Here is a 24,125-nt window from a genome sequence, read left to right as displayed (position 1 = left end):
GGTACTAGGCTGGTATCTACTCAGGACTCTTTGCACTTGCTGTTTTCCCTTAAATTCTGCCCGGACCTCACATGACTCATACTTTCATCTCATGTGGGCTCTTCCTACCCATGTCTCCCCTTCTTCTTATCCTCTTCTGTTTTCCTTTATTACCTTTAATACCAGCGGTGGTCTTAGATATTCACTTGTTTGTCAAGCTCCTTTATTAAAGCATACACTCTATAATGGCACAAAACAAAGTTCTGTGTGCTACTCTCACTACCTAGGACAGATGTGGTACATCATAAGGTTCAATAAATATTTATTGAATAAGTATATGTCTTGGTTAATGTTCAGCCTATTCTAAAAGTTTGTCTCTTGGATCAAAAAGCCTCAGGCTGTAGGATTTTGAGTCTACAACCTTGTGAACTGGCCCCTGGACTGTAGTGAATTAGCCAATGGAAGCGTCTGACCTCTAACAGCCCACCAATTCATCTCTAGTCACAACACTTCTTACTCACAACTGGTGTGTGTGTGTGTGTGTGTGTGTGTGTCTTCTATTTCAATCTTAGAAGTTTAATTTCAAATTCTGGAAAGGGGTCAAAGGAGAAACTGAATCAGAGCCCCTATCAAGTTCATATTAAAGCATGTTTATTGCAGACACTCAGAAGGTGAGCAGTAGACATTGCTGTACACAAGAAAAAGTTATCAAGATAGCTTACCCTGTATTATTTCATCTGGCTAAAAGCTTGCTAATGCATTCACGTAGAGAGGAGAGATATGGAATTTCTTCATTCTGATGCAAGTTTTTCTCTCTTTGGTGATGAGTGTTTTGGTGCAGTCCTTATTGGCATCAAGACAGTTCCATCATCGGCTTGCTTAGCAGTGAGCAAAATGAAGTATTTTTTTCAAAGACAGCCACTTTGTCTCAGGTGAAGGACACTGTGTACATAAGCTAGAAAAGGTAAGTAAACCTAGAGTTTTTCAATTCAAGTCAACAAAACACCAATATCCACCAATATTTGCTGTGTGCTTCGCACTATACAACCAGCTGTAATAGATTGAAAAAAAAAAAAAGTGTAACACAGTATACCTACCCCCAAGGGACTTAAAGTATCACCGAGAACATGACACATCTGGTAAGTTCAACAGCAATAAAGAATTCAGCCATGAGCCCAAGATGATATATTCAAGAGCCTTCTGCTAATTGCAAATGAATTATTTGACAAATAGACACGTCACATTAGTATGATCCAGGTTTTATCACTGGGGGCTTCTTACTGAAATGACAATGAAGCAGAGAAGAAAACAGGAGCATAAAATTTGCCTTCTTTTCTTCTCTAAAGCAAAATTGAAGAAAAGTAGAAGATGTTGCCTTCTTGTCCAATATGGTATAAATGAGCTCGTCTTGATAAAAAACTGATATATATGAAGTTTGTCTTCTTGAATCTCCCAAGTCCAGTCTCTGCTTGCCTGCTTCCCCATGCCTGTCTGCCCAGCACCTTCTTGCTGCCGCCCCCCCCCAGTCTTCCTAAAGCCCCAGCTGCAGCAGCTCGCCCATAGGTCATCTCCTTGGTAAACGCCCCTCTCTAGTATTCCTTTTTTCAGCTCCCTCCCTGTGCTAGTCCACCTTCATCCCTGTCCTTCCTCCATAACCTTCACCATTAAAAGTTGGAGAATAATAGCGATTTGTAGCCAACTTGTGAAAATATTTTTATACTTTAAAAGAGGACACCTGGAGATCTCAACCTCCAAAACGAATTGCTAGTAGTTGTGACATTGAATGGGAATGCGAGTGGGGGTGGGGAGACACGAAGAGGGCATGGGCCAGGAGGAGAGGAGCTTCTGACCCTGGTGCATGAATTTGCGTGTGAACTCCAGCCGTCATCCCATATGTTACATTTTGTAATTGGGGGACATGACTCAGTTTTTAAAAATAGACTTCCAAATCCATTTAGGAAAGATGCACTGATTCTACCAGGACGATACATACAATAGTCAAGTCCTCAATAAATATGTTGGTGACAAGGGTCTTAGACCAGACCACTCAAAGTACTAGGTTATTGAATTAACAGCCCTATTCTTTGAACAGCAAAATGTAGCAAAATTCATACCCAATTTAGACGGTAAAATATCAAATGATAAACTTTAAAGATATTATGAAAACCAGCCTACCTGTATCATTACACAGAAATATGAGAAAATATAGAAAATTTGAATCACAACACACTCAAATTGATAGGTAGTAATAGAACTTTATATCTACAGAGAATATGTGTTATTTTGAAATAATATGGAAGTCATAAAAATTGACCACATTCTAGGCTAAAAAGGAGGTCCCAATAAACTAAAAAAAAAAAAAAAATCAACATTTACAGACCATGTCCTCTGAACACCAAGCACTAAAATGTAACCTCGATAATAAGAGGATAGGTTTTTTAAAACCCCATAAGGCTGGGGGTGTGGGAGGGAACTTTTACTAAGTAATCCTTGGGAAGCATATGAGAAGTTATGAAAGATTTGGAATGTAGCAAAATGAAAACTTTATACATCAAAGTCTGTGGGGCATAGTGCTAGAAGGAAAATTTATAGCTTAAAATACTTTTATCAGAAATCAAGAACAATTGGAAACAAATGAGCTAATAATTAATAATGCATGTTCAGATCAAGAACTTTTTCCAAGAACTGGGAAAAGTAGAACAGAAACAAGCCAAAGAAATAAGAAGGGAAAAGAAGCAAAAACAAGGAGGGAAATTGATTACAAAGAGAATGAAAAAACAACAGTAACAACAACAGCTAAAGAATATCCAGACTCCAAAAGCCGTTCATTCTTGTTTTTTTTTTTAAGTTTTTAATCTATCTATCTATTTATTTATTTATTTATTTATTTGACAGACAGAGATCACAAGGAGGCAGAGAGGCAGGCAGAGAGTGAGAGAGAGGAGGAAGCAGGCTCCCTGCGAGCAGAGAGCTTGACTCGAGGCTCGATCCCAGGACCCTGGGACCACGACCTGAGTGGAAGGCAGAAGCTTTAACCCACTGAGCCACCCAGCCACCCAGGTGCCCCTGTTCTTGTTTTTTAGGTTAAGTAACAAACCCATGGGAGGATTTTAAATAATAAAAAAATTATAAACAACTATTCTCAAAAACTTTCAAAACAAAAAGGAACAGATATATTTCTGGAAAAGGTCAAAAATACCAAAATTGGCACAAAAGGCACCAGAAAGTTTCAATAGAATTAATTAAACTAAATTAAATGACATTAAATAAAGGAAAATGATATTAAATAAAATGAATAAATAAATAAAAGAATTAAATTAAATTAAATGACATTGAATAAAATCACATGATAATCTAATTTTTCTCAAGGTACAGAAGATTTTTCAGGTAAATGGTAGCAATCTTTTAGGAAACAGATAATCTCTGTTTTACTCAGTTTGGTCCATAAAACAAGAGAGAAGGAAAGCATCCTAACATCTTGTATGAGGCTAATACAACTTAAATGCAATACTAGCTAAAGATAATACAAAGTAAGAAAATGATGGGCTTATTTCCCTTAGGGACATAAATGTGTGTAAATAAAATATTAGCTAACTGGAACCAACCCTGTTCTTTAAAAAAAAACAAGAAATACAAGGATGGCTCTATGTCATTTACCACATTAATGAATTAAGGCAGAAAAGCCAATTATTATCTCAATAGATGGAAAAAACATTCGAAGGGTGCCTGGGTGGCTCAGTCGGTTAGGCATCTGCCTTCGGCTCAGGTCATGATCCTGGGGTCCTGAGATTGAGCCCTGTGCCGGGCTCCCCACTCATTGACGAGACTGCTTCTCCCTCTCCCTCTTTCCCTACCTCCCACTTCCCACTCGTGTTCTCTCTTTCTCTGAAATAACTAAATAAAATCTTTTAAAAAATACATTTGAAAAAAACTCTATGATTTTTAAAATCCCCATAAAACTAGGAATAGAAAAATCTTCCTTAACTTGATAATCACTGTATGTACAGTAAGCCTGCAGCAACCATCATGTGTAATAGAAAAACTGTTGGTACACTTGAACTGTGACCGAGAACAATAGAAAAGCCGGGGATGCCCATGATCTGCGCTGCTATCTATTACTAAAGGTCTTGGGTAATGAGATGAGGTAAGAACAACCACAAAAATATGAAAGAATTAACAGAGATAAAACTGTCATCTACTTAGAAAATTCAACAGAAACACTAACTAGAATCGCACAAGGTTGTCAGAAGTGAGATCAAATTACCACCTCAGTGTCATCCCCTCTATTTTAGCAATAGCTATTGAAAAGTATATTAGATGAATCACTAAACTCTACCTCTGAAACTAATAAGACACTACCTGCGAATTAATTGAATTTAAATGACAAATAAATGAAAATGCTCTTTAAAAAAAAAAACAAACTAGTAGAAAACAGGACACCATTCACAAAGAGGGCAAAAACCACGGAATTATCTCAGAATTAAACTAAAAAAAACCACACAGCATGGTCAAGGAGAACACCGTGAAAGACTATCTAACCGAATGAAGAGCCATAATATGTTTATAGAAGAATGTCTTCACGTTATAAATCTTTAACTCTTCCTAAATTAAGCTATAAAACCTCTGCCATTTCAGTCAAATTAAGAAACTCAAAAAATCCTGATAACTTTGTATGGAAAAATAAAAGTCTGTGAATGATTAAGTCGAAAAGAATAATAGGGTCTTCCTTATCACGCACGAAAGTTTTAATGATCAAGGTTTTAATGATCAAATTACACTGGTGATGGTAACAGACCTGACAAATAGCCCAGGGGAACAGAAGACAGACTCAAAGAGCCATGTTATGGCAGTATAGATTAACAACTCCCAGACTGCTTTGTGCACAACCTGGGGTTGAACAAATACGTAAATGGACGAGGGATAGTGCAGGCCAGGCTTCCCACCGTTGGAGAGGAAAGTTACATACAACCAGGAAGGCTGGGGTAAAAAGAACCCTGTGGGACTGGATTGGAATTAGAGACATCAGTATGATCTATCTCATGTTTAGCTGAGTATGAACAGAGATGGATAGATACAGATGTACGTGAACACATGTATTCTACCTCGGTTGGTTGCTACATATGCATACATTTCTTAGCTCTCTTCACTGATGGGACCTAAATGCAGGGGCACTCCAGTAGTAATTACCACACCTGGTGCCCAGATCTTGTTTTTTTGTTTTTGTTTTTGTTTTAAAGATTTTATTTATTTTTGCAAGAGAGAGAAGGAGAGAGAGGGTGCACACATGTGCACATGCACGCGCATGAGGGGGAGAGGCAGAGGGAGAAGCAGATACCTTTCACCCCCTACCCCAGCATTGAGCAGGGAGCCTGACATGGGACTGGATTCCAGGACCCCGGGATCACGACCTGAGCCAAAGGCAGATGCTCAACCGACTGAGCCACCCAGGTGCCCCTGATCTTGGTTTTTAATATCATTAGCAAATAAAAGGAGCCAGGACTCCCTGGAGAAGTGGCTGATTCTATGGCTGGGAGAGAGAGCACATGAAATGAGCCTGGAGCATCTCATAGCATCATAAAGTACAAAACACGGGAGAAAAAAATGGAGGGGAGGGGAGGAATAAATCAAAGGGACACAGGAACCAACCTGAAATAATTCCTAGTGGAATAATCTAAGTGACAAAATAATGAACATAGTATTAGATTATCATCTATGGTATAAAACAACTATACCTAAGTCTATACTGATATAAAAAATGATCGAATAAAGAAATGGGGGAGAAAATCTTCCTTACAAAGTAAGTTTCCTTACAAATCCTTCTTACAAAAATAATCCAAATAATATGTGTAGGTATTCCCTGCTCCAAGAAAGGGAGCTTAATTCATACACACAGCCCCACCAGTGGAGACTTAGTGCATAACTCCCAAAGATTAGATTAGGATAGAGGGAAATTGGTGAGTCATAGTGGAGAAACATGGCCAACACTACCTTAACTGAGTGGTCAAGTTTAACATCACCAGTGATAAGTTCCATTGCTATCATGTACCCTTGATGTGATAAATGAGAAGGACATCACCTTTGTAGTATCCTTTCCCCAAACCCTTAAGCTCAGCCCAATCACACGAAAGATGTCAGACAAACCCAAATTGAAGGACAGTCTAAAAAAATACATCACCTCTACCTTAAAACTGTCAAGATCATGACAAACAAAGAAAGACTTGGAAACTGTCACAGATCAGTTAAGACAGGGGAGACATGGCAATACAAAGCACTTCGATACCCTGGACTGGATCCTGGAACAGAAAAAGGACCTCGGGGCAAAAGCTGGTGAACTGCGAATCCAGCCTGGGCTTTACTTAGTAACAGAGTACCAATGAGATTTCTTAGTTTTAACAAATGTACCATATGAGCATGCAAAGTACAGATATTACAGGAAACTGGGTGATGATGTACAGAATCCCTCTCTTTTTTACTTTTTTGTAAGTCTGGAATATTCCATCCTAAAAAGTTTATTTGAAATGAAGATCTCTGCCTATATAGCAACTTGACGCACAAGAAACATGGCACTGCTATTTTGCGATGGGTTTGCCATCAGAACATGGGTGTTGTGAAAACCACTGCTGAAGCTAAGCCAGATGGGACAGGAAAGGTTCCTATCAACACCATCATCACTAGACACATAGATCAGGCAAGTCCACCCTACCAGTCATCTGATCGACATGTGAGGTAGGATCCACAAGAGAAGCATTGAAGAATTAAAGAGAGGCTTCTGAGATGGGAAAGGGGCCCTTCAAGGATGCCCTGGGGCTTGGGTATGCTTAAAGTTGAACAATAAGCTGGTATCACCATTGATATCTCTCCGTGGAAATTGGAGACCAGCAAGTATTACGTGACCAGCATTGATGCCCCAGGACATGGAGGCTTTATCAAAAACGTGATCATAGCACCTCTCAAGCTGGCTGTACTGTCCTAATTGTTGCTGCTGGCGTCGGTGACTTTGAAGCAGGTATCTCGAGAATGGGCAGACCCAGGAGAACACCCTCTGGCTCGTACACTGAGCATGAAACAACTAATTACTGATATTAACAAGAGGAATTTCTTCAGCCAGAAGAGGTATGTGGAAATCGTTAAGGAAGTCAGCACCTACATTTTAAAAAGTTGGCTACAACCCCGACACATTTTGTGCCAATTTCTGGTTGGAATGGTGACAACGTGCTGGAGCGAAGTGCTAGCACGCCTTGGTTCGAGGGATGGAAAGTCACCCGTAAAGATTGCAATGCCAGTGGGACCATGCTACGTGAAAATCCGCATGACATTCTGCCACGTCTCATCCAACCGGCAAGCCCTTTGGTCTGGCCCTCTGGGACATCCACAAAATTAGAGGTATTGGTGCTGTCCCTGTGGGCCAAGTGGCACCTGGTGTTCTCAGACCTGGCGTCATGGTCACCTTTGCTCCAGTCAACATTATAACTGAAGTCAAGCGTGTTGAAATGTACCATGAAGTCCTGAGAGACTCTCCAGCTTCTCCTGGGGACACCGTGGGCTTCAATGCCAAGAATGCCCCCGTCAAAAATGTTCATCATGGCAACCTGTCTGGTGAGAGCAAAAATGACCCACCAAGGTAAGCAGCTGGTTGCATGGTTCAGGGGATTATCCAGAACCATCCAGACCAAATCAGTGCTGGCTATGCACCTGTGCTGGATTCTCACACAGCTCACACTGCTTGCCAAGTGTGCTGGGCTGAAAGAGATTGATTGCTGTCAGAGTGGGTGCGGGGCAGGCAGGGCGGCAAGCTGGAAGATGGTCCCACTTTCTCGGAATCTGGTGATGCAGCCATTGTTAATATAGTTGCTGACAAACCCATGTGGGTTGAGCATTTCTCTGACTATCCTCCTCTGTGTTATTTTGCTGTTCCTGACGCGAGACAGAGAGTTGTTGTGGGTGTCATAGGAGCAGTGGCCAAGAAGGCTACAGGAACTGGTTAAGGTCACCAAGTCTGCCTAGAACACTCGGGAGGCTAAATAAATACTATCCCCGAATACTTACACAGCACTGCCCCACCCCTGTCCTAGTCAGTGGCGGAAGAATGGTCTCAATTAGCCATTTAAATTTAATTGTAGAAGACTGTTTAGTGATAATAATGTACCATAAAACCTCCAGAAGGAAGGGAGACTGTTTTGTGGACTGTGTGTGTATGTATGAGAGAGACAGCGGGAGAAGGAGAGGGAGTTTTAAGTAGTTTTTACAATCACTACTTTTTTTTTATTTTTTTTTTAAGATTTCACCTATTTGCTTGACACAGAGAGAGAGAGCCCAAGTAGGCAGAGTGGCAGGCAGAGGGCAAGGGAGAAGCAAGCTCCTCACTGGGCAGGGAGCCTGATGCTGGGATCATGACTTGAGCCAAAGGCAGACACTTAATCGACTGAGTCACTCACGAACCCCTAGAATCAGCTCTCTTTAATGGAAACAACTGGACCAAAAATCTGTCACAGAATAAGGGGCACCAAAAAGCAAAAGGAAAAAGATGCTGCGGTAGATTGCAGAATATGGCCACATATCCCTCCCGGCCCTGGTATGTATGCCCTTAGCAATGTGACTTTGTGCTTCCTCCCTCAGGAGGTGGAGGCATTTCTTCACATGCCCAGCAGGCTTCGGGATTTTGAAGTCTCCCAGCAGCTCAGTGCTGCAACACTGTCATCTCCTCCGCTCACACCCCCTCTCAGAGCATCCCTGGCTTGCTGGTTTAAATTGTGACAATGTTGCCCATTGGCATTATTTCCTTTACTGTCATTCGTCTTTATGTTTCAGTTTACCTCTTTTTGCATTTGTTAACATTGAATTACATCCCCAATGCCATTTAGGGATGTAATGTCATCCTCATTCCTGGATCACTAATTTCCAACCTAACTGTATTTTCAGAGGGGCTTATTTTGGGCAAATCACCCAGAGTGCAGGAAGATGGAATAGAATGACAAGCTAGTCACCATGAGTGCTCTGAAGATACCTATAGTGGGTCATGGTGATTCACGTGGACGGAGAAGGGCAGATGCTGAAAGATTAGGGAGAAGAACCATGGCAACCCATGAAGAAAGAACATTCTAGGTAGGAGCTACAGAAAATGCAAAGGCCCTGAGGCGGGAGGGTGATCAGAGAGCTCCAGAAACAGCACAGGGGCTGGTGTGCGTGCAATCAAGGTCAGCTGGAGAGTCAGGTGGGAACCACTCATGGAACCCTTGAACTAGCAAGGGGAGGTCTTCACTGTATTTGAATCCTCTGGGTTTGCAGTTCCCAAACTGGGGTTCCAAAGGACTGAGAACGCCACAGGAGACTCACGAGTTGGAATATTTTTATAAGTTAAAGGAAGTACAGCAATTTCTGACATCTGTTGCAAACTACTAACTCAAGGTAGCTCATGGTTTCAACATTAGGCTGTATTGCTTGTTTCCAAAATTCCTCAGAGACTTAGTCTCTCCCTAAACTCCTCCCAACTTGCAAGTATATCATGGGCCACTCTGCATGACCCCAGTGCAGCTCTTTCTGCCCGCAGGTCCTGTCCCCATGCTTTCATAAAACCATCTTTTTGCATCAAAGACGTCTCAAGAATTCTTCCTGGCTGTCGGCTTCAAACCCTAACATCTCTCCTACACCAGTTACATAAGAATACATTTAAAATACTTCCTTTCAGTAAACACATATTGTCTCCCAAACAATAAATTGTTGGAGCATAAATACTTTTTATTGAGTTTGGCTCTAGCTATTTAATCAACAGAGCAGTTCAGGCTTTTGTTCTTGTTTTTGTTTTGACACAGGGGTTCTGTGAAAAACCAATGAGGCATTAAGGGCACCATGAGCCAAGTTCTGCGACCTCTGCTCTGTGTCCTTAATCGGAACTCACTTTTGTTGATCCTGCATTCCTAACAACGGACTTTGAATTTTTTTTTCCTTTTGGTACACTCTCTCTTGGGAATGACCATTTAAATTTAAAAAAGTTTTTTTTTGGCGTACACCTGTATTCATAGAGACATTATTCGCCATAGCCAAGAGATGAAAGGGACCCAAGTGTCCATGGATAGACGGTGGGATAAACGAAATGTGATATATCCACTCAGTAGAATATCGTTCAACATCAGGAAGGAGGGACATTCTGACACCTGCTACGGCATAGCTGAATGTTGAGGACACTATTCTAAGTGAAATAAGCCAGTTACAAAAGGACAAATATTGTATGATTCCACTCATGGGAGGTACCGAGAGTCGACAAAGTCATAGACACGGAAGGTAGAATGGTGGTTGCCGGGGACCGAGCGGAGGGGAAATGGGGGGTTAGTGCTTAACATGTTTGAGGATGACAAAGTTCTGGAGGTGGATGGACGGAATGGTTGCATAACCATACAGGTGTGCTGAAGACCACTTAAGTCTGTGCTTAAAAATGGCTAGAATGGTAAATTTTACCTTATACATATTTGACCACAATAAAAAATTATTTTTGAAATTCATGGGCTCCTGTCACCATTACTGACCTAAGTTGAGATTCTCACCTACAGAGGGCGCCATTTGATAGATCCTCGGGGCATCTCCTGGCCTGGTGTGCAGGAGCTGGACCTTGGGAAGCTGTAGTGTTTCCCTTCCCCAGCGCCTCTGCAACAGTCCTGGGTCCCCCAGCCGAGCGCTCACCTTCCTGAGGTTTTTGATGAAGGGTTTTTACCGCTGCTGACCAAAGGGAAACCATCTGAGCATGTGCGTGACCATTCCCTTTTCTTCTTTAGGAGAGAGACGAAGTCCCTAGAGGGGGTAAGGTAATGCGTACATACAACGGGCGGAATGTTACTCGGCCTTGAAAAAGAAGGAGACTCTGACACGTGCCACAACACGGATGCATCTTGAGGACATTATGCTACGTGAAACAGGCCAGCCACAAAAGGACAGCTACACGGGCACGTAAGGTAGTCAAACTCATAAAGACAGAAAGTAGAATAGTGTTCGTGAGGTCCTGGAAGGAGGGGTGACTGGACAGCTCGTGTTTCAGTTTTGCAAGATGAAAAAGTTCTGGAGGTTGGCGTCGGGTTTGGCTGCCATTTTGGAGGAAAGCCAGGTGTCAAGAACTCGGGTGTATCACCGTGGGTTGGGGGACAGGGACCATTCTGGGCAGAGGGAGAGGGGGAGGAGGTGAGCCAGCTCTGAGGAGACTGACAAAGTGGAAAAGAGGTGGGGAGAAAAGAAGAATATTCAAGAACCAGGATCAGAGACGATGTTCTAGCCAGTTCACAGGAGAAAGAAAACAAAATATGGTATTAAAACCCATTCCAGTGTCCCACGAGGGGACCAGGGCCACTGTCATTGAGATGGATAAGTTGGAAACTACTTTCATCCTTACCTAAGAAAGGAAAGTGTATTTGGTCACAGGGACAGTCCCAGTGGTTCAAATGGAAATCAAACACTGTCTTAGGCTTAATAAAAATAATACACTAACTCTCCCATGAAATGGCTATATTTATTTTCATGGCTCCCACCGATGAGGCTTCTACTCTGACTAGTCTTTTGGCTATATTAGCTCTAAACGGCACCACTATCCACACATAAGAGCTGGGATTCGAACAGCTGTGCCTGAGGTTAGACCGTGGGACCCATACAACTAGCCTTTGCCCTACGCTCTGCCAACCTGCAGGGCAAGCTTGGTTTTCAGAGCTATGCATGCTTCTTTCCAACATAGTACAGAGCTTCCTTCCATCAGCATGCTTTCCTTTCTGATAGCAGAGCTCTGGGTAGGAAGGGCGCCTGGGGCCCCCAGGGAAGGGACGAGAAGACAAGAGGGTGGGGAGGAGGGTGGGGGTCTCTGGTGCAAATTCGGGTCTCTCTCAGGCAGACCCAGCTTCCTGCAGTGTCTGCTGAAGGCAGCAGGGAGCAAGCTTAGAGCTTCTGTGGGGACCCAGCACCTTCTAGTCTTGAGACGGAAGTGCGTGCTCGCTTTCAGAAACAGAGCTCTGGGAATTTTCACTCTGGAATCTCCCATGGCTCAGAACTCAGTCATTCCCTGTGCTCCCAGAACCCCCAGAAGCTTGCTTGCATTGCATTCTTCTTTTTAGAAAGAGAAAGATATGGTTGGCGTTGAAACAGACTGGTAGTCTATACAGAAATGAATGAAACAATGCATTTGAGAGAACATCAAGGAAGGTCAAGGACTCGTATAGATTTAGCCCAATTTCCTGAAATCCTACATCTAATTTAAATGGGTCATGGACTTTTGGAGCCCAAAACGGACTTTACAGCCCAAGCTTTTCATTTTGCATGTGCGGAAACTGAGGGCAGGGAGGTCAAATGCTTCTGCGTGTGGCAGAGTGGACACTATTGCTGTTGGTGCCTTTGACCTTGGACGGACTGCCGTACAGACATCAGTCGGCATATTCTTAAAGTCCTCCTTCCATAGCCTTCAGGGCCAACATCCCCCACACAACCTTCCTAGTGCCTCCCCAGCCTTCAGTCCTCAGTGAGCAGGCTCTTTGCTTTTGATGTCGCTCTTTGGTGCCAGCTCTATAAACAAACCACCGTTTGTTGCTTTCTAAAAATAAGCCTTTTTAGCTCTGGACAACATTCGGCTTCACTCTCATGGGCTGAAAGGTTGGTTTCTTTGAGGCTGACAAATGGTGACTTGTGTCTTCTGAGAATGGCTGCCGCCTGTCTTCGCTGAAAGGCCAGAACTTTACCTTGATGGCGTAGGAGACAGAGGTGAGGTGCAGGGCTGGAGTCCGAGCACGCAGCACAAAACACAGCCTCCAATACAGGCTTGGCTCTGCGGAAAGGGAAGGAGTCAGGGTCTCAAAAATGGAGGCGAAGAGGCAGGTCCCTTAGAGCTGGAAAGAATGGACAGGATTGCTTCAAAAGAGGACGGGGGAGGGGAAAAAGCATGGGATTAACCATGTCCTGCAAAGGATGTTTCTTACACAGAATGGGGGTGGCCAGTACAGAGGCACTTCTCACACCTGTGTGCAAGGACCACACAATGGTGCCACCCCACAGAAAAGAACGCTTTTACTCCATACCAGCAGCCCACTGGATTTCTTTGTCTTCGTTGTTTAAGAAAGCTTCAGATTCTGCCCCAAATGATGTGCAGGAGTTCGTGTGGTCAGTTTCCACGTCTGAGGTCTAGAGACAATTGTAGCATCACGGCCAGCTTCACGGGGACGTGAGCTTTGCCGTTGCTCCAGACCACATGCTCGAAGAGCCCACACTTGGCTCACAGGCTCTGCCGTCGCTCTCTTGAAATTCTTCATAATTTTTGGACAAGAAACCCCAAGTTTTTATGTTGCACTAGGCCAGCGAGAATGATGTAGCTGGATCCTAGGTAGTACCTGTCTCAAAGGGCCGCTGTGAAGAGTGACATTTCAGGAGCCCTCTTGCCGGACTTGGTGGGAAAGGTCATTCCTCTTCTGGACTCCACACTTCCAAGTCCCTTGGGTCCCCAACAAAGGAAAACCACTTACTGCCTATGCCCTCATTCCTCCCTCTCTAAATATTATAGTCAAACACCTCAACTCTGCGGCACCATAAAAACTCTATGGACAGGAAATGACCTACAGGAAATGAATACTACATTATAAATTTTCTGAAGTTGTAAAAACCTATAGAATTTGCCATTTTAAGGGTACAATTCAGTGGTGTTAATTACTTTCACCATGTTGGGCAACCATCTCCACTATCTATTTCCAGAACTTTTTCATTACCACAAACAACAGCTCTGGACCCATTAGGCACTAATTCTCCATTCTCCCTTCTTTTAGTAACCTCCAATTCACTTTTCATTTCCATGAATTTGCCTTTTCTAGATAGTTCATGTAAGTGGAATCATACGTGTTTATCATCTTGTGTCTGGCTTGTCCCACCTTGTACAATGTTTGGAGGAATCAGAAATCATTCCTGTTTATGGCTGAATACTAGTCCACATTTTGTTCATCTACTCATTGCCAATGGGTACTGGGGTTGCTCCTACCTTTGGGCTCTTGTGGAAAATGCTGCAGAAAATATTGTCTGACAAGTATCTGTTTGAGTCCCTGCTTTCACTTCTTTTGGGGATAAAATCCTGGACCCATATTTGACCCCTCCAGTCCAGGGACACTCAGCGGCCAGGCCAGTCTTTCACCAACACACACCTGATCGCCTCACTCATCTCCTAACAACCTTTTGGTGGCTTAGGATAAAGATAGGAATGCTCCCAAGGACTTAGGGTAAGGATGCAAGTGCTCACCAAAGTCTCTGGATCCCTGAGCGCTGGCTGCCAACCTCTCCACCTCAGCATGTCCTGCCCTTTGATTTCTGCCCTGCCTACTCTAGACTTCTTTTTTATTTTAAGTAGGCTCCAAAGCAGGGCTTGAACTCAAGACCCTGAGATGGAGACCTGAGCTGAGATCAAGAGTCAGATGCTTAAACGGACTGAGACACCCAGGTGCCCCACAGGTGCCTTTCTCTACAATGTTCACCCTCCCAAACCCCTAGGTTTGGCTAGCTTTTTCTTGGCAAACTGTTCCCATCTTTCCTATCCATCTTGCCTTGGAAACAAAACAAAATAACAAATGAAGAAACTAAAAATCAGAAACAGACTCATAAATACGGAGAACAAATTCGTGGTGGCCGGAAGAGAGGGGGCTGAGAGGATGAGGGAAGTAGGTGAAGGGGAGCTCAGTGGGGGGCTCAGTCAGCAGGGTGTCTGCCTTTGGTTCAGGTCACGATCCCTGGAACCGGGGATGGAGTCTCACAGTGGGCTCCTTGCTCAGCGGGGAGCCTGCTTCTCCCTCTGCCGGCTGCTCCCCCGGCTTGTGTGCTCGCTCTCTCTCTCTCTCTGACAAATAAATAAATAAAATCTTATTTTAAAAGATTTTATTTATTTATTTGACAGACAGAGATCACAAGTAGGCAGAGGCAGGCTAAGAGAGAGAGGGTATCAGGGCAGGGAGCCCGATGCGGGGCTCGATCCCAGGACCCTGAGATCAGGACCTGAGCTGAAAGCAGAGGCTTAACCCACTGAGCCACCGAGGTGCCCCTAAATAAAATCTTTAAAAAAATAAATAAAAGGTATAGACTTCCAGTTATAAAATAAATCAGTCGTGGAGATGAAAAGGACAGTATGGGGAATATAGTCAATAATACTGTGACCACATGTGGTGACAGATGGGACTATACTTATTGTGACAAGCATTTGGTAATACAGAGAATTGTCCCATCGCTATGTTGTGCACCTGAAAATAACAAAACATAGTATGTCAACTATAAGCCAATAAAACAATTTTTACTATCTCTCAGCTCCCCCTCTCTTCTGCTCTGTGTCCCCTTTTAGTTTATGATTCTCCAGTCACTGTCCTCCTGTCTGTATTAATGACTAATATTTTTAAAAAGATTTTATTTATTTGACAGAGAGAGACAGCAAGAGAGAGAGAACACAAGCAGGGGGAGAGGGAGAGAGAGAAGCAGGCTTCCCACTGAGGGGTGAGCACAAGTAGGCAGAGAGGCAGGCAGAGAGAGAGAGGAGGAAACAGGCTCCCCGCTGAGCAGGGAGCCCAATGCGGGGCTCAATCCCAGGACCCTGGGATCATGACTTGAGCTGGAGGCAGAGGCTTAACGACTGAGCCACCCAGGTGCCCAATAATGACTAATATTGACCAAGCATTTACCAGCTCCAGACCTTGTCCTGGTCACGTGTATTAACTAATTAAAGAGTCGCAAGCCTGAGACTTTATAGAGAAGGAAACCATGGGTGTGCATGGTCAGCAACAGAGCCCACACTGGCGCCTGGAAACAAGTTCATGCCTACACAACCTTAGCAGGAGGCCCCCTCCGGCCCCCAACCATGTGGGAGCCAGTTTCCCTGACTGCGCAAGCCCCCACATCCCCTAGCACTTACCAGTTCACACTGAAACCAGACAAGTGAATGGCTGGGACCCCAGCTACACCCGGGACCCGAGTTTTGAGCAAACAATACTTACTTACTCAGTGGCTCCTAGTGCTAGGCATCCTTACCTACATTCCCAGCCTCAGTTTCCCCAACCTAGAAAGTGCATACTAATACTTATGTCCAAAAGTAATTGAGAAGGTTGAGGGTTTTTTTTTTTTTAAGATTAAAAAAATTAATATTCTCTACACCCAACATGGGCAGAAATTCACAACCTGGAAATCAAGAGTTGCACGTTCTACCAGCTGAGCCGGCCAGGCACCCGGAGAAGGTTGAGTATTTTTTTTTTAAAGATTTTATTTATTTGACAGACAGAGATCACAAGTAGGCAGAGAGGCAGGCAGAGAGAGAGGGGGAAGCAGGATCCCTGCTGAGCAGAGAGTCCGCTGCAGGGCTCAATCCCTGAGATCATGACCTGAACCAAAGGAAGAGGCTTAACCCACTGCACCACCCAAGCGCCCCAAGCTTGAGTATTTTAACACAGATTCTAAATCACTGTGCCCGGTAGAATGGGTCCCACTGAACAAGGACTGAGGTTTAGCCCTTGCCACCCCACCTGCAGACTGGGAGGAAGGGGACAGAAATACCAGTTCCTCCGACGGAGCGCCTGCTGCCGCACTGTGGGGTTCCAAGCGATCCAGCCCTCCTGGATCCTTGCGGCGCATCTCCTCGACGTTCCCACAGGTAGATCGGCGCGTCCGGGTTTTCCTGTCCCCACGCCTCCCGGCCGCCGCACTGTGCGGCGCTGGCAGTGCCGTTGGGAGCCGGCTGGGGCAGTGCGCCTGGTCCCGCCCTTGGGCCTCATTATCTACGTTTCCGCGTCAGGCCCGCCGAGAACTTGGCAGGGCCTCCCCGCGGTGTTCGGGAACACTTTGTGCCGAGCGCCCGCCGGCCCAGCCCTCCTCCCTGCCGCCGGCGCCGCCCGGCCGGGACGCTCGCGCAGTCCGCGGGGTTTGGGTCGCTGGGGCCCCCAGGTTCCCGCACCCCCGGGCTCAGCTACGAGCCCCCACGCGCTCCCACGCATTTGTCCTCTGTGTCCCCGAGCCCCGGCCACGTAGTCCGCTCCTCGCCCACGGGCTGGGCCTAGGTCACACCGCGCGTAATTGAGAGGTTTAGAAAGATGCGGTGGCCCATTTTAAAACAAAGCCCAATTATTAGCGCTCGGTGCTATTTATGCCGGGCCAGTGTCAAATCCTCCGAGCGCTGCTGGACAACCAGTACCCAAAGGAAACGTAGGAAGAGAAAGAAGAAAGAAACCGGCCCTGGAGCCATCTGACCCGCTTTGGAATCCCCCTCCCCAAACCCTTCTCCTTCCCGTCCTGGCTGCGTTAGCTTGGGCAAAGCTCGGGGCCTCAGTCTCTTCCTCCGTGAAATGGGGTAACTGCGTGCTTGGTGATTCTACACGAGGAGCGACGCAGGTCGCAGGGACGTCAGTGCTGGGGTCCTACACCTCCAGGACCCCACCTTCCCACGGCCCCTACCTCCGCCCGGCCCCGGGGGCTCTTGGGCTCAACGCGCGGCGCTGGCTCCAAAGTGCGTCACGGGCACCGGCCGCGCTCCTCCCGCAGCCAGGGCGAGGCTGGCGCCCGGCCAGCGCGGGCCGGGCCAGGGGTGCCGGGCCGTCTCCGGGGCGGGGACCCAGGAGTGAAAGGCGCTCAAGTTGCGCGGTCCTTGGTGCGCTGTTGGGGGCGCCCTCCGAGGCGGGCAGCTCGCCAGGGACCGGCCCCCGCAGCCGCCCGGCGCGCGAAGGCTGCACTTTCCCTTCGGCCCCCCTCGTTTCCTCTCGCGGGGAGGCAGCGGAGATTTCCTCTCAGGGAAACTACGCGGATCCTTCCCGGGGCTCCTCGCCCCGCCCCACTTCTCCGCCCCCTCCCCTTTGCTGGGGAGCCGGGGCTGGCCTGCGCTGGGAAAAGGCTCTGGCAGCCTGAGCCGGGAGGTGGCGGGGGGCCGCGGAGCCGCAGGCCAACGACTCGCCCCGCCATGTGACGCTGCCCTCTGCCCAGGGACCCCCATCGCGCCCCGGGCCCGCGCCCGCTCTAGGTCGCGCCCGGCACCATGCTTCTGCCTGGACACGCGCGCCCGCCGCCCGCGCCGCAGCCCGCGCAGCATCCTGGACCCCGCAGGCAGGTAGAACCTCCCGGGCAGCTCCTGCGCCTCTTCTACTGCACTGTCCTGGTCTGTTCCAAAGAGATCGCTGCGCTCACGGACTTCTCCGGTAAGAAGCAACCTCCCTCGCCTTGCGTCCCGGGCGCCACAGTTCGCCCAGGTGAGCCCTCGGCTGGCGGCAGCCACCCGAGGGGGCACAGCCGGGTTGGACTGATGTTGAGGCACGCTTATAGCCAGTTTTCTTGCCTGGTGTGAGCCTTTGGCATAGAGGTGGCTGCGTGTGGAGTGATGGCACAGGAGGTCCTCCCCTCCCCAAGGAAGGGTGGGTAACCTATTGGGAGTTTCTCGCCCTGCTGTTTACCTCGTCAATTTCCCATCATCGGCTCCTGGCATCAGGGACCCGACTCTGACGGATACGTGTCCCCTGGAGGCTCCTAAACCCGGAGCCGCGCCCAGCGCTGTCCATTACACGTGCTGGTCCGCGGAGTTGCACTTGGTTTGCCACGCGCATGGTCCGGGTGCGCCCCAGCCAGCCTCCCGGGTGCCCATGTATGGAGACTAGCCCGAGGGACGTCTGACCTGAAGTCTGCGCCGGCAGGCAGGGAGGGCAGCCGGCCGGCAGGTCCGTGTGCCAGATGAGCAGAAGTTTGCAGAACAGAGACTGGGCGTGGGGGAGGGTCTTGACTTTACCGCCAAAAGGTACCAGCGCCCCCCTTCCCCCTCCAGTCCCAGTCTCCTTTACATAAAATAATGACTCCCTCCTCCCAGTAAGCGGTGAGGCTTTCCTTTGGGGAGAGAAACTCACACCAAAGCTCCCGTAGCTGATCTCAGTTCTGGGGTAGTAGGTGTGGCTCCACGAAGTGAGAGAAGTTTCTGGGTTGATGATGGCTGGAGGAGCCACATTCTTGTTTTAGCGCTGCACTTGCTTAACAGACCTGGGTCTCCCTCTGGTGAAGTTGGAGGCCTTCACCCTTTCCCAGCCCCTGCCCAGCCCAGGGGGCAACTCTGAACCCCACTCACCCCCTTCTCCAGGGATCTTCTGCCAAGCCCGAGCTTTTGCGGGCAGGGTCCTTTGCAATCTAATCATGGTAAATGGAGTCACTTCTCCCCCTGCTCTGCAGTAGACTGGTACGTGGCAGAGAACACTGGCAAACCAGGAGCTGAGCTGGGTTTCTAGTTTACTTACAGAGAATGTCATTGTTAGCTGAGAGTCCTTAGGTCAGAGGTTCTTTGCTTTGAATATTTAATATCAAGGCAGTGTTTCTACCTAGCAAAGGGAGCCAAGATATGCCTATTTGGCAAGCAAACTGCGGTCCTTAAAATTGAACACTGTGGGGTCAGAATGCTGCAGTAAATGTCCTAGGGAAATGCTTTTCAAGTGCTATTGACTTTTTTTTTGTGTGTGTGTAACAGAACTTTCTTGGCTGTTAGAAAAGTTCCGTATTTGCTGATTTAAGCTATGGAAAGCAGTCCTGAATCTGCCACCCTCTAGCTCTGAATATTGTGGAGAAAGCATTGAAAGCTGACAAACATTTTTTTTTTCCAGTGACATCACTGCAACTGAACAAATATTGCTTTAGGTAAATTGCAGTGTAACCATTAGATTGTTTTCACAGATTATAGGCGCTTGGAGTTTGTTTCTTTAGTGAAACAGTTGCAGTGTTTGCTGCTGTCTGTAGGTTACCACCCAAGTTTGGAATTATCTGTATGTAGCGACTGTTCTAGAAGACGTGTTGGGGCTATCCAATAGGGATGCCACATCCTAAGCGAAATGGATATTTTGATACATGTTCTTCTAAATGACAGTAAATGATAAAAAGAGGTATTTCCTTCTGCTTTCGGTGTGAACCTGAATTCCAGGGTTTAAAACTCCCTGCACTGCTGGGGAATGGTGATTTGGCCAAGTTGTCCACAAGCAGCCTCCATTTTAATTCTGATCAGCCTTTCTCCTCAGGGATCTGAGGGCTAGGGAGAGAGTGTCAGGAAGCCTTTTTGGGAGAAGAAAGAAAAAGAAATTACATCCTCCTAAAGCACAGACACGTTCAGGTTTAAATCTAAATGCTGTATTGTGTGACATCGGGTAAACATTAGAGAAGGTTCAGAGAGAAAGATAGAGTCTTTTGAAGTTGATTGGTTTGACTCGAAACCTTTAAGGACCCCCTAATTCTGTGATATACAGCATTGAGAAAAATCCCCAAACTCCAGAGGTGACCATCTGAGGGTTCATTCGACTGCTTTAGTCAAAGCAGTGGATACTCATCATGTAATTCCAAAATCCCCTCCACCCGGCACCCTGGGGGCCTTAAAAACCCTGATGCTTGCTTTCCTGCGGACAGGTGGTCCTGCTCTTTTTTACAAACTGGGAGGCATTAGAAACCAGAGGTCTGTAAGGAGATAGTGCCCCCCGTTTCCCCACAGAGCCTTACAAGAATTGCCCAGCACTGGGGAGCAACCTTTGACAATGCAGATAGTACTTGTTTCCTCTAAACAAGGGAAACATCAAAAACTGAAGCTGGGAGGTTGGGGTGGGGGGAGCCCTTTGCCCTGGGAAGTAGGGGATGGAAGAAGGATGGTGTTTCCACATGAAAGAAAGTACCAGAATGTCAGGGATCCCAGCCATTGTGTGTACAGTATAGGGCCTCCCAGATTAACAGAGCAGAGTTTTGGAAAGTTACTTCAGCCTTTCTCTTCTTTGCAACTCTTCCTTGAGCCTTTTCCTGGGGCTGTCAGCTGGTGTAGTTTTCCTGGGTCATTGATTTTTTTTTTTTTTTTTTTTTTTTTTTTGCTTTGAGGATTCCAGCATCAGATCTCACTCTTAATAAGCCAGGGGCTGCATGGTGGCCTCCTCCTCCCCCTCCACGCTCGTGACTTGTGCTAATCACCTCCAAGCCTCTGGGAAAAAGGCTTCCCAAACACCCCCTTCCCTCTCATCCCTGGAGATACTGAGATGCTGCCAGCAGCCACTGGAAGGCTATCATCACTGCATTAAAAACATATCCCAGGAAGACAAGAACAGTTCATGCAAAACCAGTGCCTATGATCCTTAATCCCATACTCAAATACACTTGGCTTTCAAAGGTTTTCCTTCTTGGGATGGAGTTCTGGTTTTTTGTTTTTTGTTTTTGTTTTTTTGTTTTTTGTTTTTACTTCATTCCCAAATCAGGGATTTGGCCAGAGAGGTCCAAATTGATCATTGATTTTTTTTTTTTTTCAAACACAAGTGTAATGTCAGCATCATCTTTGTGCAAAGAAGAAGGCAGGGATGAGGTCCGAGAGGCGGGAGGGATGCCCTCTTGGTTTCCGGCCATAGAAAGCAAAGGAACTTCCACATTTTGTCCTGCTTTGAAGAGCCATGTTCCAGTGTGTCTCTCAGACTTATTTTGCTGAGTTCGGTTTCTCAGGTCTTGTTCATTTTGTTTTTTCTTGGTGACTTTTCTCCCCACGTCTCTCTGCTGAAGGCCGGCAGCAGCAGCGCTTGTCTCCTTGTGGAACCCCTTTCTTCCTTTTCTTTCTTCTCAAAGAAGTTCAGAGAGGTTGATGGGCTTGTTGAGAGGGACGGAGGGAGGGAAGGGGTGGAAAATTGTTCTAGCAGGCATAAGCCAATGTCCACACATTTGGTTTCACCCTGGGGCACACAATGGTGAATGTGGGAAGCAGAAGGGAAGGGAAATGAGACACCAGAAGAGCGGGACAGCCTTTAAGGTCTTCCTTGTACCAAACTGTCCCCAGACCTCGAAGATGGAAGGGGTTGTCTGGGCCGATGTCCTGCTCCCTCCCGAAGCAAACCAGTAACCCAAGCCAACAAGAAGTGGTGTTTGTTACCAGATCATTTGCAGCCCAGCAAATAAACCCAATCCTAGCTCCTTATTTCACTGGCCAAGAATTTCGGAATGTAGAAAAATGGTAAGTCAATCGCTCTTGAAGCCTCAGGGGTGGGAACCAGGTCCTGATGGAGGGGACACAGTTGTTCATTTAGGAGAGAACGAACCTTCCCGTTCTGCTCAGATAAGCAGTGGCTCTCCACCCTGGCAGCACAGGAGAATGGCTTCAGTCTGAACAAATGTGGGGAGGCTCAATCAGCACCCCAGGGCTTCTCGCGTAACCAGTCTGTGGGGGCCAGGCACTGGCATCATTTTGAAAGCTCCCAGGCAACTCAGGACAGCCAGAGTTGAGAACCACTGCTCTTATGTTCAGAGGGCAGGACTACCTCCCACGTGCATGGGTTCATTCAGGGTGTGCAGGCGTGACTGGGTGTCCCTCCACCCCTCCCCCAAGGCTCCCTACCAGGGAGACTGGGACTGTATTTTCCCAGCCACTCATATGTCTCTGCACCCCAGCACACACATACAGAGTTCAGCATTTGCTCGTGCCTTCGTCACATCGCCCTTTTATTCAGGGACTATCTTTACTTGTCACCGATTTTATGGGATGAAAAGCCGGCTCATAACCAAAGAAAAACAAGCCCAATGTCTGAAGGGGTTGCCCAGCTGTCACAGAAGAAGAGAGATGAAGAGAGGCATCTGAAACTGCTAGTCTGTTTCCATGGGAAGTAACTACATTTGAAAAGTGTTCTGCAGGCTCTTTCCGTAGCAGGGAAGAGGAGTCTGGGCTTGCGTGTGACTCCATTATTGATGACTCTGCTCTCGCAGGCACTTTATTGGAAAGGGCAGCCTAACAGCAGTTTCGGGGAAGGGACAGAAAGGCAGGGAGTAAAAGTTAATTGAACACTGTGTTATCTGATTTCCAACTCATTGCAACCCCACGAAGTGAACATTAGCCTCACTTTCCAGATGGGAACCAAGCCCCAGAGGCATTAGCTGACCTGCCCAAGACCACCTGGCTGGGACACAGAGCAGAGGCAGACTCTGACATGAACCTGGGGGAGGGGATGGCTTGGCTTGTGCGGGTGCTGGGTGGGGAGCAAGCCGGGGAGGGGGGCAGGTGTCACAGTCTGCCTACACTTTCTAGATAGTTCATGGAGTGATCACAGCTGCATCAGTTGCCCACTGAGTAGACTGACCTTGCCCCATTCTGCCCTTCAGTACCTCTTCCACCCAGTCCATCCAAAGTGGCTGCACACGAGGTGATCCAGCAGATGTAGGAGAAAAACTTCTGTTCATTCATACTGGCTTCTTTTCAATCTTAAAAAAAAAAAAGTCACATAAAAATCCACATTTGAACAGTACACAGTTTGTACATCTGTTGGAGATGTAGTCCCAAAATTTTTCTGCTAATGGCGTTCATGATATTAAGGATTTGGAGGTCACTGGTCTTAGGCAACCTGTTGACATCTTTAAAATTCTTGAAAAGGCACCACTTGGGGGTAATATGCTCTCCCATTACCTATCCCTGCTCCCTATCTTGCTGCCTATCCCAGCTCTACGCCTGCTAGTAAAATTGAGAGGCAGGATTTGAACCAACTAACTGGTTTCCAAAATCCATATGCTTGTCATTCCAGCTGAGTAATGGACCTAAAAGCTGAGGCGAGGGCTTTCTGAAGTTTTATGATACAAAGTCATTATTCTAATGAGGCTGGTGTGTTTTTATCATTCTGGAAGGAAACAGCTTTTCTTAGCAATACAAACCCTGCAGTCACCAAGATTTTAGTATTTGGTCGCCAGAATTTAGAAGGACTATCTCAGAGGGGAAGGGTGGCTGACCACGTGACTCTAGTCTGTTCTCTGAGTCTCTCCTCCTCGCTGGGGGTGCCTAATTCTGGAATCCATTAGCTGACCCCGATGTGTGCACCATCTCACTTAAGACTCTGGTCCAGCTGGGTGTGGCTTGCCTTAGCACAAGTGAGAGAAGTTGGTGAGTTGAAAATTCTATTAGTGTATCAAACACATTACAGCACCATGTGCCAGACACTGTTCTAAGAACTTTATGTTTATTATCCCATTTGATCCTCACCATCTGTGAAATGGATGCTATGATAATAAATTGAAGAAACTGATGCAAAGGAAAGTGAAGTAATTTAGGGAGATTTGAACCCAGGCAGCTCCTCTAATACAAAACAACATACAGTAGTTTAAAGCAATGCCATTTCTGTAATGTTTGTCTCCTAATCCACCAGACCCAAGTTTTTGCCAGGATATGTGGAAAA

At 46.6% G+C, this 24,125-nt stretch overlaps 1 protein-coding gene and 1 long non-coding RNA gene across 6 annotated transcripts in view; one reads left to right on the top strand and one right to left on the bottom strand.

The window, feature by feature from the left end:
• Window positions 1–608: 608 nt before the first annotated feature.
• Window positions 609–16,769, bottom strand: LOC123393386. 2 transcript variants are annotated; one of them, XR_006608155.1, is made up of 2 exons: window positions 16,473–16,769; window positions 609–1,259 (listed from the first exon to the last, which is right to left on the bottom strand). It is a non-coding gene; the product is annotated as an uncharacterized LOC123393386 (long non-coding RNA). The 2 variants fall into 2 exon arrangements; XR_006608154.1 differs by having other exon boundaries at window positions 16,504–16,769.
• A 1,187-nt stretch (window positions 16,770–17,956) lies between these two features.
• The window catches only part of EVA1C (eva-1 homolog C), a 68,549-nt gene continuing 62,380 nt past the window's right edge, over window positions 17,957–24,125 (top strand). For all 4 annotated transcript variants that reach the window (XM_045085155.1, XM_013058842.2, XM_045085153.1 and 1 more), the window contains exon 1: window positions 17,957–18,131. In XM_045085155.1, the coding sequence (XP_044941090.1) occupies window positions 17,972–18,131 (160 nt within the window). In that variant the 5' untranslated portion in view covers window positions 17,957–17,971. The remainder of the gene's footprint in view (window positions 18,132–24,125) is intronic.

Source organism: Mustela putorius, unplaced genomic scaffold (genome assembly GCF_011764305.1).
Source record: "Mustela putorius furo isolate JIRA1106 unplaced genomic scaffold, ASM1176430v1.1 tig00000832_pilon_pilon_pilon, whole genome shotgun sequence".
NCBI classification, from domain to species: domain Eukaryota; kingdom Metazoa; phylum Chordata; class Mammalia; order Carnivora; family Mustelidae; genus Mustela; species Mustela putorius.
Note: the sequence above shows the minus strand (reverse complement) of the source record. Positions and strands in the feature narration are given on the sequence as shown.